Here is a 16,585-nt window from a genome sequence, read left to right as displayed (position 1 = left end):
GCAGTAAGGGGAGTGTGCCTCAGTCTGCTCCACGGCTGCACAGAAACACCACAGCCTCATGGTTTAAACAAGAGAAGCGCATTTCTCACAGTTCTGGAGCCTGGCAGTCCAAGGCATCGGCAGATTCAGGGTCTGGTGAGGTCCTCCTTCCTGGCCGTCTTCTTGCTGTGACGGCACATGGCAGAAGGGGCGAGGGAGCTCTCGGTTCTCTTTCATAAGGGCATCAATTCCATCCATGAGGGCTCTGCCCTCGTGACCTAATCACCTCCCGGAAACTTCACTGCCCAATAGCATCATATTGGGGGTTAAGGTTTCAACACACGAATTTTGGGCAGACACAAACATTCAATCTATCAATTTATAATTGAGGTTTCACTTTTTCTGGTTATGAGACTCATTTTTACTCAAGTGAGTATATTCCTACCTTATTTATCCAGTACATGACAGCATCCTCAATGTCATAGGGCAGATCCGTGGCTTGAAAAAAAGCTGAATACTGTTGAGCACACGCAATTACTTTCTCTACACTGACCATCTCCACAGTGTAAGCCATCATTAGGGTATCTATCATGGCCAAATGAGCACTCTGAAAATATAAGACAAGAAGAAACAGTTAAAACTACACTAGGAAAATGCCGTTTATATATTTTAAGATATTACTAACATTTCCTAACCAACAGTAGCAGAACTAAAGACTAGAAGATGAGCATTAATAAGAAAGCATAAACGTTTCACGCTAAAGATGAACTAACTGAACTAAAACAATTTATCACTCAAATTCTTATTGAGGATCTATGTTTAAGACCCTCATTATCTTTTATTCAAAGGGTGTTTCTTTTCCTGTTTTTCCTATTTTTGATAATGTCATAAGCATTTACTCAGCAATACAATTTACAAACTTCAAAGTCATCTTCAACTACGCTCCTTCCTCACGCTTCACATCCACATAGTAGAAATTTATAGATTCTTCTAAAATGTCTCTCATATCTACCCTCTTCCTCATTCTGATCGTCAGTTCCATTCAGACCATCAATATTTCTCATTTGAACAAGGCAAAAAATCTTCCAACTGATTTCCCTGGCTCCAAGCCTTTCCTCATATCCTATTCATCCAGCACGAGGACTTCTTGTCTTTCGTTTGGCTTTCTTTTTTTTCATTTTTGATTTTTTCTTTTTAAATACAAACGTGTTACATGGTGGTTCTTAAAAATTTCCAGACATTACAAAATACGTAAAGTAGAAAGTAACCCTCTCCCAGCCCTCCTCCCCAAGCAATGTCCACAATTTGGTATGCATTCTTACCAAAAAATTAATAAAGCGCACCAAATACGCATTTGCACTGCTCCCTATTCGCTGGCATTGCAAACACTGTCTCTCTCCAGGGATGGCTCCTCACTGTGGGGCGAGCAGGCCCACAGCAACCACAGTTCACGTTCTGACAGATAACCACTAATCTGCTCTCTAGAACGCGTACAGTAACTTTTCTCTCCCACCAAGACTGTTATCAGTATGCCCATTTCCCCACATTTTTTGCCAACACTAGGTATCACTTTCTACGATCTGTATCAGTCTGAAAGGCTAAAAACCCACATTCTTGTTCAACTCTGCATTTCTTTGATTAACAAGGTTGAGCATTTATATGTCTAGCAACTACTTGTATTTTTTCCTTGGAAAACTGATTGTTTATATCTTTTGCCTATTTTTCTCTTTGGGATGTTCATCTTTATTAATTTGTAAGAGCTCGTTATATATTAGGTACATTAGCTCTGTGTCATTCAGGTAGTAAATACTGCAGAAAGTATTATTCTTTCCTAATTTGTCTTTGGATTTTCGACTTTATTTAGTGTGTCATTTGCTGTACAGAAGTTCTAAACATTTACTCAGTAAAATCTGTCAATCTCAAAAGTTCTCCTCTGGAATGTTTCCTATGTCTACAAAAGCCCTCCCCACCCCAAGAATATAGAAATAATGTCCTCTATTTTTTCTATTACTTTAAATTCACCTGGAATTTATTTTTGAAGATGGTATAAACTAGGGACTAATTATTTTTCCAAATCACAGATTTCATATCATTCTCTCAAAGTCTACCTCATTTTCTACATAATAAAGTCCAAACTCCTCAAAAGCGGTAAAGCTCTTTATTAGCTGGTCCCTACCCATCAGTTAGTTTTATAACCTAGCATTTCCTTCACCTCATCTGTACTCCTTTCAAAACAGCCCCAGAAGACTGCTTGCCGTCCCCAAATCTGTCGCCAGTTTTCAAGCTTCTGTTGCCCTCCTTACAACGTAGACCAAGTCCTGTCGCTGGTCTGACTGTTACCCGCATTGCAAAGGCTTTTTCCATTTCCCTTTCCAATCAAAATGGCTCAGTCTTCCTAGAGTGAGCACAGGTTCCTACAGAACACTGTTTACACTTGCATGCAATTCTGGCTCAGCCATCTGAAGCAGGGCATGGACACTGGTATTTTAAAAAGCTCCCAGATGACGCTAAGGAGCAGCCAGGGTTAAGAATCACGGACTTATCTCACTGCAGTATGTTTTTTTACCCTTTAACTTTACAATATGAGGTAGTGGTAAATTAAAAATTACGTATAACAAAGTATACACATAATGAATTTAGAAAGACCAACAGTAAAAAATAACCTCTAAGCTACAATCAATCAATACGTAACACTAGTTCTCTAGTAAGACGCCTGCTGGTAAGGACATCATCTTAGTTATCGTTACATTTCCTATACCTGACCTGGTACCTGGCATTAGCAAGGGCTGAAGAAAGGAAAGAAGGCAGGAAAGAAGTCTATCGGTCACTATAAAGAATGAGGAGCTGGCTTTACACTGGAGGCTGAGGAAGTGCGTTTTACCTAGGAGGTGCTGGACTAGCCTATTGATAACTCAGCAGTATTTACAGGAAGGCAGATGCTTTGTCTGAAGCCAAATGCTCAATAATGGCAATCATAAAGCCAATGGTGACCCCTACTCATTAAGTCTTACTTTATATGCCAGATACTATGCTAAGTACTTTATTAATATATTAACTCCTTCATTTTAAATCTTTTCTGAAGTAGGCTGGAGATAAAAGATACTTTCTATAACCCTCACAACTCTCTGAAGGAAGTATTATTTATGTTTTATATGCTAGGAAGCTGAAGTTCAAACAATTAATTAGTTTGTCCAAACCTGTGTGCTCTTCCTAATGTATTATGCAGTTGGCAAAAATTAAGTCATTTAGTTAGGTAAGAAATGTGTTTTGGAAACGATAAACAGACATCATACACAAGAAAGAAAAATAAGCATCAATAAGTACTTCAAATTCACACCCTATTTTCATATTCTGCATCATCCAGGAACTCTTCCCCTGACTGCTGCTGCCAGACACACAGCTGCTCCTTCAGACTCACGGTGGCCTCTCCGCCAGCTCCTGCGTGCCCTTTCACTCGGGTCCTTCACCCGCTCCTGCACTCTCTAGTCACTCCAGCCCAGAGAGCAGGGACCCCAGCTTTTTCACCTTTGTTCCTGGCACAATGTTTTCAGGACGAAAGCTCTTAGTAATTAGTATTTCATAGCATTAAAAAGCATAACTCTTTTGAACAAAAATGTGGAAAACAGTTTAAGAGGTATAAAGCCATTCATGTACTCTTCATCAAAACTCTTTCTCTTGGCAACTTATAGATATAATTTGAGAGAGGAAAAAAAGAGCTATATGAATGAAAGTAACCATTACGTATTACATATTACAACCAGAAGAAAGAAAATGTTATAACTATAATGAGCAATGTATAATATCTTAAACTATTTAACAATAGGGGAAAATGTGCACAATACAACATTGAGTGGAAAAAACACCACCACACTATAATAATGTTCAAAAAATATATATATATATACACACATGTATATACAAACATGTACGTATATATACATATATACCTCTTGAACATATATATATAATATATATAAAACAGGAAGGGAAAAGGAATGAAAGTAAAACTTACTTAGAAACTACCTTGTTATAGTATGCAAAGATACATATAAAATCTACAGTTTACTTCAAAAATTAGGATGTTAAACACAAAGTATAATTAGTAATACATTTTCAGAAAAAAGCTCATTTCACTAATTACTTAACTTCCTAAATTAAAAAACAGACTTTAAAAAATCCCACTACTGTGCTTATAGTTATTTCCATGTAATATTCACCCACTTTTAAACTAAGAACCTTCAAATTTTAGTATTTTTTTTACCCTTTAACTTTACAATATGAGGTAGTGGTAAATTAAAAATTACATATAACAGAAAGTATACACATAATGAATTTAGAAAGATCAACAGTAAAAGATAAACTCGAAGCTACAATCAATCAATACGCAATGATTTATGTCTCTAAATAAAATACACATATTTAATTTCTTACCCAAAGCACTAACGTCAGAATAACAACAGTAGCTAACACTGAGTGTCACGTGCCGTGCCATGTTTTCAGCATTTGTATTAAACTCATTTAATACCACAACTCTGTGAGATGCACTATCATACCTATCTTACAGATGAGAAATTGTGTAACCTGCTTAAGGTTACACAGCAAGGAGGCGGTGACGCGGGAACTCAACCCTAGAAGTCCTGCTTCAGAGCCCACAGCACCCAGGCCCACGCCTGCAGCCTGGCCCCAGCGCCCCACCCCTGGACTCGCAGCACGGCAGCAGGAGGCGAGAGCAGCAGTGCCAGAGCAACAGCTGGTGCACTGAGACTGCCAGGTGGCAGGGCAGAACACGACAACTAAGAGCAGCGGCATAAAGACCGGTCATGGAAAGAGCAAGAGCTTCCTGGCATTTCAACGAAAAAGGAAAGCACGTGGAGTCGCAAGGAATTTGCTAAGTAAGAGCTTACAGGATCACAGAAAAGCCAACATTAGGTTCTACATCTGTGTTATTTTTGTGTTGTATCCCATCAGTGGAGTCTAGACAAAAGTAGGCTACATTTATGTTTTGGAAACGAAAGGTAAAGCTATTAAAGAAGAGCATTTAAGTGTTGTACACAAGAAGTTTATTAGCCTCATAAATTAGTAAGACAGAAGTTCTAGTCTCGCATGCTTTTATTCTTGTAACAGATAGAAAACAGAATTAAGAAAACTTTCCTAAAACGACCCAGGTCTCGGCCTACTGCGCTGGAGTGGCCAGAGCACCTAACCATGTCCATGCACTCTAGAGGGGACGCGAGGGAACAAAGGCTAACCAGCACCCATGGACAGTAAGGATTTGAATTCTTCTGCTAAAACGGCACACACGGCATATACATATCAGACCGTAGCTTATCAAAGTTAATTCCAATTCAGAAATAGGTTTACCATAAATTTCACTTGTCCTCAATGTACATGAAGAGAAAAGCAAAATAGCACCTCTAACCCTACTGTGACACCTCTCTGCACCCACAAGGGAGGCTGTAATTAGAGAGTCAGCTAACAACTGCTGGCAAGGACATGGGGAAGTCGGAACCCTCACACACCGCCACTGGGAATGTAAAATGGTGCAGTCGCTGTGGAAAACAGTTTGGCAGTCCCTCAAAAAGTAAAACAAAGTTACCATTTGACCTAGCAATTCCACAGAGGTATATACACAAGAGAAATGAAAACTTACGTCCACACAAACTTGTACATGAATATCCACAGTAGCATTATTCGTAACAGCCAAAAAGGTGGAAACAACCCAATGTCAATCAACTGATGAATGGATAAAGCAAAAGGTGACATATCCATACAATGGAATACAATTCGGCAATAAACAGAATAAAGACTGATAGATGCTACCAGCCAGATGAACCCTGAAAACAATATGCTAAGTAGAGGATGCCAGTCACACACACACAAGGATATACTGTATTATTCCATTTATATAAATGTCCAGGATGGGCAAACACATAGAGACAGACAGGAGATGAGCAGTTGTTCAGGGTCAGGGGTGGGAGATGAGGAGACAGGAGGGTGACAGTAACGGGTGTGGGGTTTTTCTGAGGTGATAATAATTTTCTAAAATTGATTGTGGTGATGTTTGCCCAATTCTGAATATACTAAAAACCTCTGCGCTGTACACCTGAAATGGGTGAATTGTACGTCAATTATATCTCAAGCTGTTACCAAAAAAAAAAAATCAGATTAATTTATGATGCTCTCCTCCCACTTGTCCAGTGTAAATACCTCATACATCACCATTTATGGCTCTAATTAAGGTAGTTAGCCATCATCCATGTGTTTGCAAAGTATCTTTATAAGTACTTCAAGGCAAAGGGTCATTTATTTTTCTAGACAATGGAGTATTTTAGATATTATTAAAAAATAAATGAACATTTTCTTATTTTCTTAAGTTTGCATTTCTGCATCTTTAAGCAGGAAACATCTACATAGAAATTGATGATAAAAAGAAAAATAAATAAGCTAAATTAACTTTATTTTCCTCGCATAGATTTTTATTTTCAACTTCTTAAGGCTCCAACTAATCTGGATAAAAGTATATAGTTTATTCTTAAAGATCATCATTTATGGCCTTTCTTAGACATCCTTTAATTATCTTAGTTGCTAGAATCTTAGAGACAGATTTCTACAGTTGGTTCAAGAATAGAAATTTTCCAGAAAAAATTTGTTTCCAATCAAAGTTTCTGTCCTCTTCATGATAAGGAGATCTTAGCGTATAAAAAATCCAGCCTGTCAAAAGTGGGCTGGTCCAAAAAGGAAAAAACACTGGCCTTAAAAACAAAGTCAGGAATATACCTTGACCAGCAAAGATTCTAGCTGTAACCTACAGGAGGACCAGGGCACTGCTGTTGCATCCGACCTGCATTAGACAGAGTCGGAACCCAAGAGGCCCGCTGCCGCCCTGCCCCACCCAGATGGAACGGTGAGATGAGCAGCATGACAAGGGAGGTGAGTCCATGAGACCCAAACACCTCTCTCAGGAGATTCAAAACGTTTTTTAATTTTAAAGATAGGCACCTGCGCTAACAACTGTTGCCAATTCTTTCCCCTTCTTCTCCCCAAAGCCCCCAGTGCATAGTTGCACACTCTAGTTGTAGGTCCCTCTGGTTCTGCTGTGTGGGACGCTGCGTCAGCATGGCCTGACAAGCGGTACCATGCCCACGCCCAGGATCCGAACCGGTGAAACCCCGGGCCCCCGAAGCATAGCGCACGAACTTAACCACTAGGCCACGGGGCCAGGGATTCAAAACCTTAATATGACATTTGCTTGTGACCACACAAAACTGATACCTCTATTTTATTTGGACTTTCCTGGTTAGACACATGAAAGAAGTATAGAGAGAAAACAAAAAAGTATTACTAGCATTAACTTATGATTGGCGTACTTATTTAGCTGCCATCTAACTCTGCCTAAATTTAACAACATAAGACACAATGAAGCAGCTGAGAGCTCTCTTTAATCTGTTTCAATAAGGGCACCAGGGGCATCTGGTTTACTTTCTGTTTTTTGGTGAGTTTGATAATCACACTACCCAATAGAGAACTGTTTTCAAGATAATGTTGAACCAAACTGATATTAAGCTTTATTGCAAATGGAATACATACGAGAAATAGTACAGCCCAAATGTCTATCAAAATGCAAGTCTCAGGCCAACGAAAGAAATTATTCTCCTGAGCAGTTCCGTTCATTTCATCTGGACTATATTTAACCTCAAATGGCAAGTTAAGTACGTTTAAATGAGGCTCCAACTGGGTGGACACATACAGGAACCACACTAGTAGCCAAATAAATATGGTAAACAAAGGAAATAGTTGACAGCAGTTCTAAATCTGGCTCATCATTAACAAAGCACAGGGGCCAGCCCTGTGGCCAAGTGGTTAAGTTTGCACACTCCACTTTGGCGGCCCAGGATTTCAGGAGTTCAGATCCTGGGCACGGACATGGAGCTGCTCATCAGGCCACGCTGAGGTGGCATCCCACATAGCACAGCCAGAAGGACCTAAAACTAGAATATACAACTATGTACTGGGGGGCTTTGGGGAGAAGAAGGAAAAAAAGGGAAAGTTGGCAACAGACGTTAGCTCAGGTGCCAATCTCTAAAACAACAACAACAAAAAAGAAATCACAAGTTCCCTGATCCCAAACCTTAAGGCCTGTGATTCGTTAGATCCCTGGAGGCCTACGAAGAGCATCCCAACAGGAGTCTCCCTCCAACAGGAGTCTCCCTCCAACAGTCCCTCAGAGCCACAAGACATGAGCCTTTCTACAGCGCTTCTCCAACCACATCACTCGACAATCAAAAGCCTTCGGTGACTTCCCAGGGCCCTCCAAACAAGTCCAAAATCACCTGAATAATTAAGTTCTTCATGATCCTAAAATAATCACCTTTATCAGGCCTCATCTTCTACTACTTCTCAAGGTAAACGCTACGGTCTAGTAGCACAGATTAAGAGCAAGGACTCTCTAAGCAGAGTGCCTGGGTGTTGACTCTCCCACCTACTACACGATCTTGGGCAAAGTCCTCAATTTCTCTGTGCTTCAATATCCTCATCTGTAAAATGGGGTGACAGGAATGGTACAAGGCATTTCATGCCTAAAAATAACATAGTTTATATCAAGAATAGGGTTGGGGTGGACCATTCAAAAGCTATGCATTTTGTAACTAGGAGGTAACCTGGATTGCTGAAGCAGGCAGCTCAACCTGGCTGGAAGTTGCCACAATATATACTGAAAAATGCACAAAAACAAGTGTGGAAATGCTGCCAGCACTCTCATTAGAGCATGGCTGGTGGATGCTGAGATAAGGCAGATGGACGTGGATCTCGGCCAGGAGAGCATATTAAGGTGCGCGCAGGAGGCAGTGTTATGTCCCTAACCCAGAGCCGCCTTAGGCTGGGGATGCACCGCTCTGGGAAGGAGCCCTAGGGGAAGATGCTCATTTTAACAGTGAAATATGGACGAATCCTGTGGTCTCAGTTTTGAATTGGAGGTCATCAGTAAAAACTACTCATGATTATATACATATATTTTTCTTAGTCCTATCTTGAAGAAAAGGCCTAGAAGCAATCACACCAAAGTAGCATTAAATATCTATACCTAGATCCTGGTTTCTAAACGACATTTTTCCATTAAAATAAACCCAAGGCTCTTTAGAAAATGGCTGATTCCAAGCCAGAGACAGGAAAAGTACAAAGGGAGCATGGAATAAATGGTTGTTCAGAAAGAAAACAGTATTCAAAGACTGATGGAGATATGCCAAAAGGATATAGGGGCCAGCCTGAAGGTGGCTGCCAATGGCCAAATATAGGCCCGCATGAGTACAAAAAACGTTAATAACAATAATGAATTACAACACAAAGAATTAAAAACAAAAAGGATCCATGAGTGCATGGTGATAACCATTAAGGGAGAAAGAAGGAAGAGAAAGCTCTTCTTTACAGAACAACGCCAGGTAAGAAATGTAAAAGGAAGGCAGAGTTTAAAAATCACCACATTGCAACCACCAACGCAGTAATTACTTCAGGCACAGACCATCGATAAGAGGCTAAAAGCACCAGGTGGAGCAGTGCTGGGAAACAAAAGTGCACTCACTGTCCTCACTCTCAGAACGCTTCCCATCAGCAAGGAGACACAGGTCAAACCTACTGTCACCACGATGGGACGAGCTGACACGATCGAAAGCGTACAATTCCACCTGCGGAGCATCCACGCCAAAACACTTTAACCTGAATCTAAGCAGCAAGAAACAATCAGACATCAGGATTAGGGTATATTCTACAAGCCAACGCACGTGCTTTCTTCAAAAACGTCAGTGTCATGAAATAATAACAAAATAAGGCGGAGGAGGCAACTGTTCCAGACTTAAGGGGAAAAGACACCACCACAAGGAGTAGTAAATGATCTCTGATTGGTTCCTGGTGTGAAAAAAGACAAACGAAAGCTATAAAGAATGTCTTAGGCACAATAATTGGGGAAATATGACTAGGAACTATGTGTTGAATAACATTTTTATAAAAACATTTAATTCCTCGATGTGGTCATGGTATTGTGGTCATGCAGGAAAATGTCCTTGTTTTTCATAAGATTCTGAAATGATTGTGTGTGTGTGTGTGTGTAAAGAGAGAGGGAGGGAGGAGAGGAAGAGAAGGGAGAGGGAAGAGAGAAGATAAAAGCAAATACAGCAAAATGTTAGCATCAAATTATTCTTTAACTTTGCAGCAGAATAAAAAGTTGAAGAGGGGCCAAGCCGGTGGCCCAGGGTTGGTGGGTTCAGATCCCAGGGTCAGACCTACATACTCCTTGTCAGGACACGTTATGGTGGCATCCCACATACAAAAAGTAGGTGAAGACTGGCAACAGATGTTAGCTCAGGGCCAATCTTCCTCACAAAAAAAAAAGAAAAGAAAGAAAGAAAAGTTGAAGAAAATGTAATTTAGAAGCAAAGCTCATATTTAATTTCCACAGAAATCAGTAAGTACATTTTATACACACATTCTTATATATGCTATACCTAAGTCAGTTCAGGTCTAAAGGTGAATTTGCAGATCTTGTACTGATATTCTTATCCTACAAAATTCTGTTTACAGAGCAAGATTTGAGTGCTATCTGGCTAAAAAAGGAGCTGCTAATACATCAACAGAATAAGTTGTTCCTGTTTACCTCTTAAATTCCTAGGTTAATTGTTGGCAGCTTTCTTCCCAAGCCATACCTCATACGGAATGCATTCCAAACGTTTATTTGTTCAACAAACAAGTCACCAGATGCGTACAGGACAGTGCACAGCTTTAACCTAGTTCTCATTAAGCAATACTTGCCACTCCTGTTGTTACAATCAAATACAGAAACTAAGGAGTTTCAATAAGCCAAAAAGATAAAAATAAGATAAAATCAAGAACAGCTTCAAGAATAAAATGCCTTCAATTTGGGGCTTCAAAGCAAATATAAGCCACTTTAACGATTCTGTAGGTATAGAGAGCAAGAGGAAGGCACATGTTTTTAGGTCAGAATATTGTCATCTGTAACATCCAAATGAGGCACGTTTCTTTGCAGCAACCCTTCCAAAAAGAATTCCACTCTAAGGAAATTTTAGGATGTGAAGCAAAAATAAATTTTATTTGTTTTAGTTATTATTTTGCTTTACCATATATAAGTAACCATTTTTATCACAATACATATCTGTTGTTTTGAATTAATTTACATACTAATATTTATTTTTTTAAAACCTAGAAATAGAAGTGGGGCAATAAAAACCACTCATAATCGCTACAGTTGACTGATCTCTGATTAGAGGTCAAGAACTACAGCGGATGCTGCATGGGCTCTAGTCTGCTTCACCTTCTCAGCCGGAGAAGGTGGACAGAATCATCATTCCTTAATGCAGACGACAGCACTGAAGCTTAGAGCGTTTTCGAACTAGTCCAAAGTCAAACGGCTAACTGCTGCAAACCCAGGGCCGTCCTACTCCAGAGACAACACACTCACGCCTACAGTTCTGCCCCACCAGCAGTGAAGCACTTGCCAAAAGACACTGAAACCATTTCTGCTCCAAACTGGAGTATTTCATTTTAATCTGAAACATCCATTCGTCACACAACTTTTTTGTTGTTGTTAAACTTTTTATTTAAAGATAATTGTAGGTTCACATGGAATTTAAGAAATAACACAGAGATTCCACGTACCCTTTACCCAGTTTTCCCCAAAGGTAACATCTCGTAAAACCATGGTAAGTATCACGACCAAGACACTGACAGTGACACAATTAAACTCAGGACACTTCCATCCAAGGCCCCTCCAGGTGCCCTCGCGCAGCCACCGCTACCCCTCCCACCCTCCCTCTCCTTAAACCCTGGCAACCACTCATCTGTTCTCCGTTTCTACAATTTTGTCATTTAAAGAATGTTACATAAATGGAATCATACAGTAAGAAACTTTTGGGACTGGCTTTTTTTTACTCAGTATAATTCTATGGAGAGTCATCCAAGCTGTTATACATATCAATAGTTTGTTTCTTTTTATTGTGAGGAGCATTCCAATAAACCTCTGAAGTAAAAACACTGATTCTTTGAGATTATGATAATCCACACTTTTATAGATGTAAACATATCATCTTGACCTACACTTTGAACATTCAATAGAAACTATCTCACCTATACTCTTAGGAGCCTGCTAAATATATTAAATTTAAGTACTAAAATTATTTAATACCATGTGTGGCCAAATCTTCCCAATTTACCTTACCTTTCTTATGAATGTTTAAAGTTCTAACTAAAGTTTGCACTCTTAAAAAGAAGAATCCAGGTTGATGGCACAGTTAAAATGAAAAGTAGTTTATGTTTGGTCAGTATTAATTTTTAACCTAACTAGCTCAGACAAAAAGTAAATCTCTGTGCGGGTCTTTAAGGAAAGGAAATAATCATCACAAGAAATAGGTGCCCCAGAACACATCTTTGAAGAGAAGACAGGAGTGAGACCAGAAATGTAACACTTTCCTGGTTTCCACTTCCAGTGGTATTTCACGCTATCAAAGAAGCAGCGAGGCAGCCTGCCCAGAAAAACACGTACACAGTTTTGGGTCGTCTCCTACCAAGCGCCATCATTATGAGTGCCCATTTACGAAGTACACAAGCACGCGCACACAGAAAAGCACCAAACCATAAATGTCTAAAAGTGCTATTTAAAGATTTCACAAGTACTTGTCTGGCAGTGACAAAATGCACATCTTCTTTTCTCCGTGCTTTCGTATGTAATCATCAGCTGCCTTTTTCTTTCACCCGAGAGAAAAATTTTAAGCTAATTTCTACACATTTCTTTAGGCCTTAGGCTGAGAATCACATCACCCAGACAGGGTTCCCCGACCACTGCTCCTGCTCTGAGCAGACCAGGTGCAGGTGCCCCTCTGACAGTTTCCACAGCACCTCCCAGAGCAGTCACCATGAAGCAACCGCCACTTTCTTGTCTGTCTCTCCTTCTGGACTCCAAGTGTCCTGAAAACAAGGACTGTCCTCATGGTGTACCTCCACACTTAACACACATTAGATGATCAATAGATAAATATTTGCTGAATGCATGAAACACATGTTCTAACACTGACCAGGAGACCTGGAAACTAGTCCTCCCATGACATTGTGTTCAATGTCAACAGGAAAATTACCCTAATGGGCTTTGCCATGGCACCCATTTGATGGAAGCTATTACTAGTTATTTTAAAATCAGGCACCTTATTTATGACATAATGTTTTTAAATATAATTACCCTAATAAAAAGAGAGTAAACCACCACTCTACCCAAATCCTCTAGAACCACGTCATTTTTTCGTCTAATATTCTCTTACCACGTAGACAAGCACTTTTGGAATTTCAGATTTTTAGATAACTACTTTAGCGTCATCTTGCCAAAAAAAAAAATTATTCTAAACTATACTTGTGAGTAGCTACAAATAGTTCAGTTCACTACTTAATTGTAATAAAGTGAACAGTGCTACACGATACGCTTAATTCCATCCATCTCACTCATCTTCACTGCCACCACCCTAATACCACTTCTTCCTTAAACAGTCTTAATTAGTCTTCCCACTTGCCTTCTTACAATATATCCTCTTGAGGGCAGCCCGAGATATCTTCTTATAACACAGGTCAGATCACATCACCTCCATGTTTAAAAAACCTTCCAATGACCTCCCACCACACTTGAAGTAAGTCTTATCATGACTCATTAGATGCAACACACTGTGGTCCCTGCCTACCTCTCGGATCTCGTTCAGACAGGGTGGTCTGATTCATTAGCGCCATGCTGTTTCTTCCGTTCCTGGATTATGACAAATCTGCTCTTGCCTAGAAATTCTACATTTGCTGGTTCCTCTGACTGAATGGCTCTGCCCTCACATCTTTGCACATCTTGCTCGTTTGTTTCTTTTTTCTTCTGGCTCCGGGCAAAACCACCAGCTCAGAGATCTTCCCTAAAGACTGCACCTGCCCCCAATCCAATTATTCTTTATCAAATCATGCCGTTTTATTTTCTTGCTGGCAGTTAATGCTACTGAATGTTATCTGATTCATGTCTGTTTTCTGTCTGCCATGTTGCTCCCCCTTCACCCACCTCTGCTACTCCAGAAGGCATACTCGATGCAGACAGGGGCCTTGTCTAGTTTACAAAGGGCCTAACACACAGCAGGGCTGAACAATGGAGGGAATGTTCAACCCCAAAGAAACCAGCTCCCAACACCCATACTTTGTTCTGAACCACTTTCTCATCCTGCCTTGTACTGGCAGTGACCCCTGACCTTGCTTTGATCCCACTAACAGCTTTATCCTTATCCTTTCAAGCCTTGTATTGACACTGCTCCTCTAACATTTGGTTCCCTCCTCAATTACAACCCATGTCGACCTCTTGGATCACGTCTCTTTTGATTGGTTCCATTTAGACACCTGCCTGATTCAGTCAGCCTAGAACTCCATCCCAAGATGGAGGCTCCGGGTCTAGAGCTCCAAGAATGGGGGCAACACAGAGCCCTGGGGGAGTGAGCAGGTTCTGGAGTCAGGCTGCCTGCGGCAAATCCTGGCTCCACCAACGATCTGCTCTGACTCAGCACAGCGCACTTAACGCCTCTGTACCTCATTTTCCTCATTTATAAAACAGGGGATAAGAATACTACAGACCTCAAATGAACTGTTGGGGTAAAGTGAATTAACAAATGTAAAGCGCATGGAGCAGTGCCTGCACCTGGTACTCTATAAATATTATCTACTGTCATCTAAAACACAATCACTTCTGACCAGGAGGGAGTAACCGGTACCAGATGTGCCCTCCTGCCATCGACAACTCAAAAACTGGACAAAATATATAATACAACTATTTTCAGACACTGGAGTACAGACAACATAGGGCTGTGATCCCTGAGAGAAGGGAAACAAAGCAGAGCCCTACAATCGCCTCACCTTATGCCTAGAGGCACTTCTGGAACACAAACAGGGAGAAGAGCCACGCTCTGCATGGTGATCTCACTGAGCTGAAGAGACACAACTGGAGTTTTGGGGAGGGAGGGAAAGGTAGCTAAAACCTGCAGGGCAGAGTACTCGAGAGGAGGAAGCTACACAGAGAAATCTGCACGAGGGCCCCTTTGGCAGAATACCAACCTGCACAGTAACAGGTAAGTCTCCACAAGGCTGGACTAAAACAATCACCAGGAAAAGGACAACTACAAAGGAGCTGTAAAAGGAATAATTCCCACAGTTGACTTGGGCTCACAAATATTCAAATTCCAACCAGCAAGAAAGAAGAGACCAGTGAACATCCTGGGTATTCAGAAGAGACCCTAGAGGGGTCACATCTGACCAGGAGGCTTGAAATAGCTCTAGAGCAAAGGCCACTCCAGACTCACCCTGACGAAGCTCAAAAACAAGTCCCAAAAGGACCATGCAAGTTACTTAACTGCTTACAAAAACAAAATTCAAAACTTTTTATTTTAAAATAATTATAGGTTCACAAGAAGTTTACTAAAATTCAAAATTTTTTAAAGGAGGAAAAGATATTCATTAAAAAATATGACAGTTACAATGTCTAGCATTAAATAAAAGATTACTAAGGGCCAGTCTGGTGGTGTAGTGGTTAAGTTTGTGCGCTCTGCTTCAGTGGCCCGGGGTTCACAGGTTTGGATCCAGGGCGCACACCTGCACACGGCTCATCAAGCCATGCTGTGGCTGCATGCCACATATGAAATAGAAGACTGCACAGATGTTAGCTCAGGGCCAGTCTGCCTCATCACAAATAAATAAATAAAAGATTACTAGACACGGCAGCAGGAATGTGTCTCATAATTATGAGAGGAATCTGACGGAAACAGCAGAGATGACAACTTACCACACAAAGACTGTTAAACAAATGCTACAAAATAAGAACACAGTGAGGTGAGAAATGTAGGTTATAAAAGAAAGAAACACTTTTCAGAACTTAAAAATACAACATCAGAAACGAAAGATTCCTCAGATGAGCTTAGCAGCAGATGAGGCATTGGAGTGAACATGAAGACATGGTAAGAGAAAGTGTCCAAACTAAAGCATAAAAAGAAAAGGAGCATGACACAAACAAAAGGGAACAGAGCCTCAACGGCTTGTGGGACAGGAGCAAGCAGTTACGCAATGGAGTCCAAAAAAGGGGGGTGGGATATATATTCCAAGAAATAACGGCTGAAATTCTTCCAATTTTGATGAAAACTACAAACTCACAGATCCAAGTAGTTCATAAAAATCCCAAACAGGGTAAACACAAAGAAAACATCACTAACGCACATCACAACCAAACTGCTGAAAAACAATCATAAAAGAAGAACTCTTAAAAGTAGCTACAGAAAATGACACAGTACATCCAGGAACACTAATAAGAACAACACCTGACTTCTCCACAAAACAAGGCGACGAGCAGACAGGACGCCATCTTTACGACTCCACAAGAAGCCGTCAAACGAGAACCTGGAAAATAGCAAGGATAGCCTTCAAAAACAGAGGCAAAATAGACATCTTTAGATAAAGAAACACTGAGAGAATCTGTCATCAGCAGATGTGTGCTACATAAAACGTTAAAGGAAGCTCTTTAGGCTGAAGGAAAACAACACCAGACAGAAACTCACAT

General features: G+C 40.5%; 1 protein-coding gene across 3 annotated transcripts in view; it reads right to left on the bottom strand.

The window, feature by feature from the left end:
* Nucleotides 1-16,585, bottom strand: part of CAMSAP2 (calmodulin regulated spectrin associated protein family member 2) — a 108,376-nt gene that overhangs the window by 45,648 nt on the left and 46,143 nt on the right. For all 3 annotated transcript variants that reach the window (XM_046678327.1, XM_046678328.1, XM_046678329.1), the window contains one exon: nucleotides 425-586. In XM_046678327.1, the coding sequence (XP_046534283.1) occupies nucleotides 425-586 (162 nt within the window). The remainder of the gene's footprint in view (nucleotides 1-424; nucleotides 587-16,585) is intronic.

Source organism: Equus quagga, chromosome 12 (assembly GCF_021613505.1).
Source record: "Equus quagga isolate Etosha38 chromosome 12, UCLA_HA_Equagga_1.0, whole genome shotgun sequence".
Lineage (NCBI taxonomy): Eukaryota > Metazoa > Chordata > Mammalia > Perissodactyla > Equidae > Equus > Equus quagga.
Note: the sequence above shows the minus strand (reverse complement) of the source record. Positions and strands in the feature narration are given on the sequence as shown.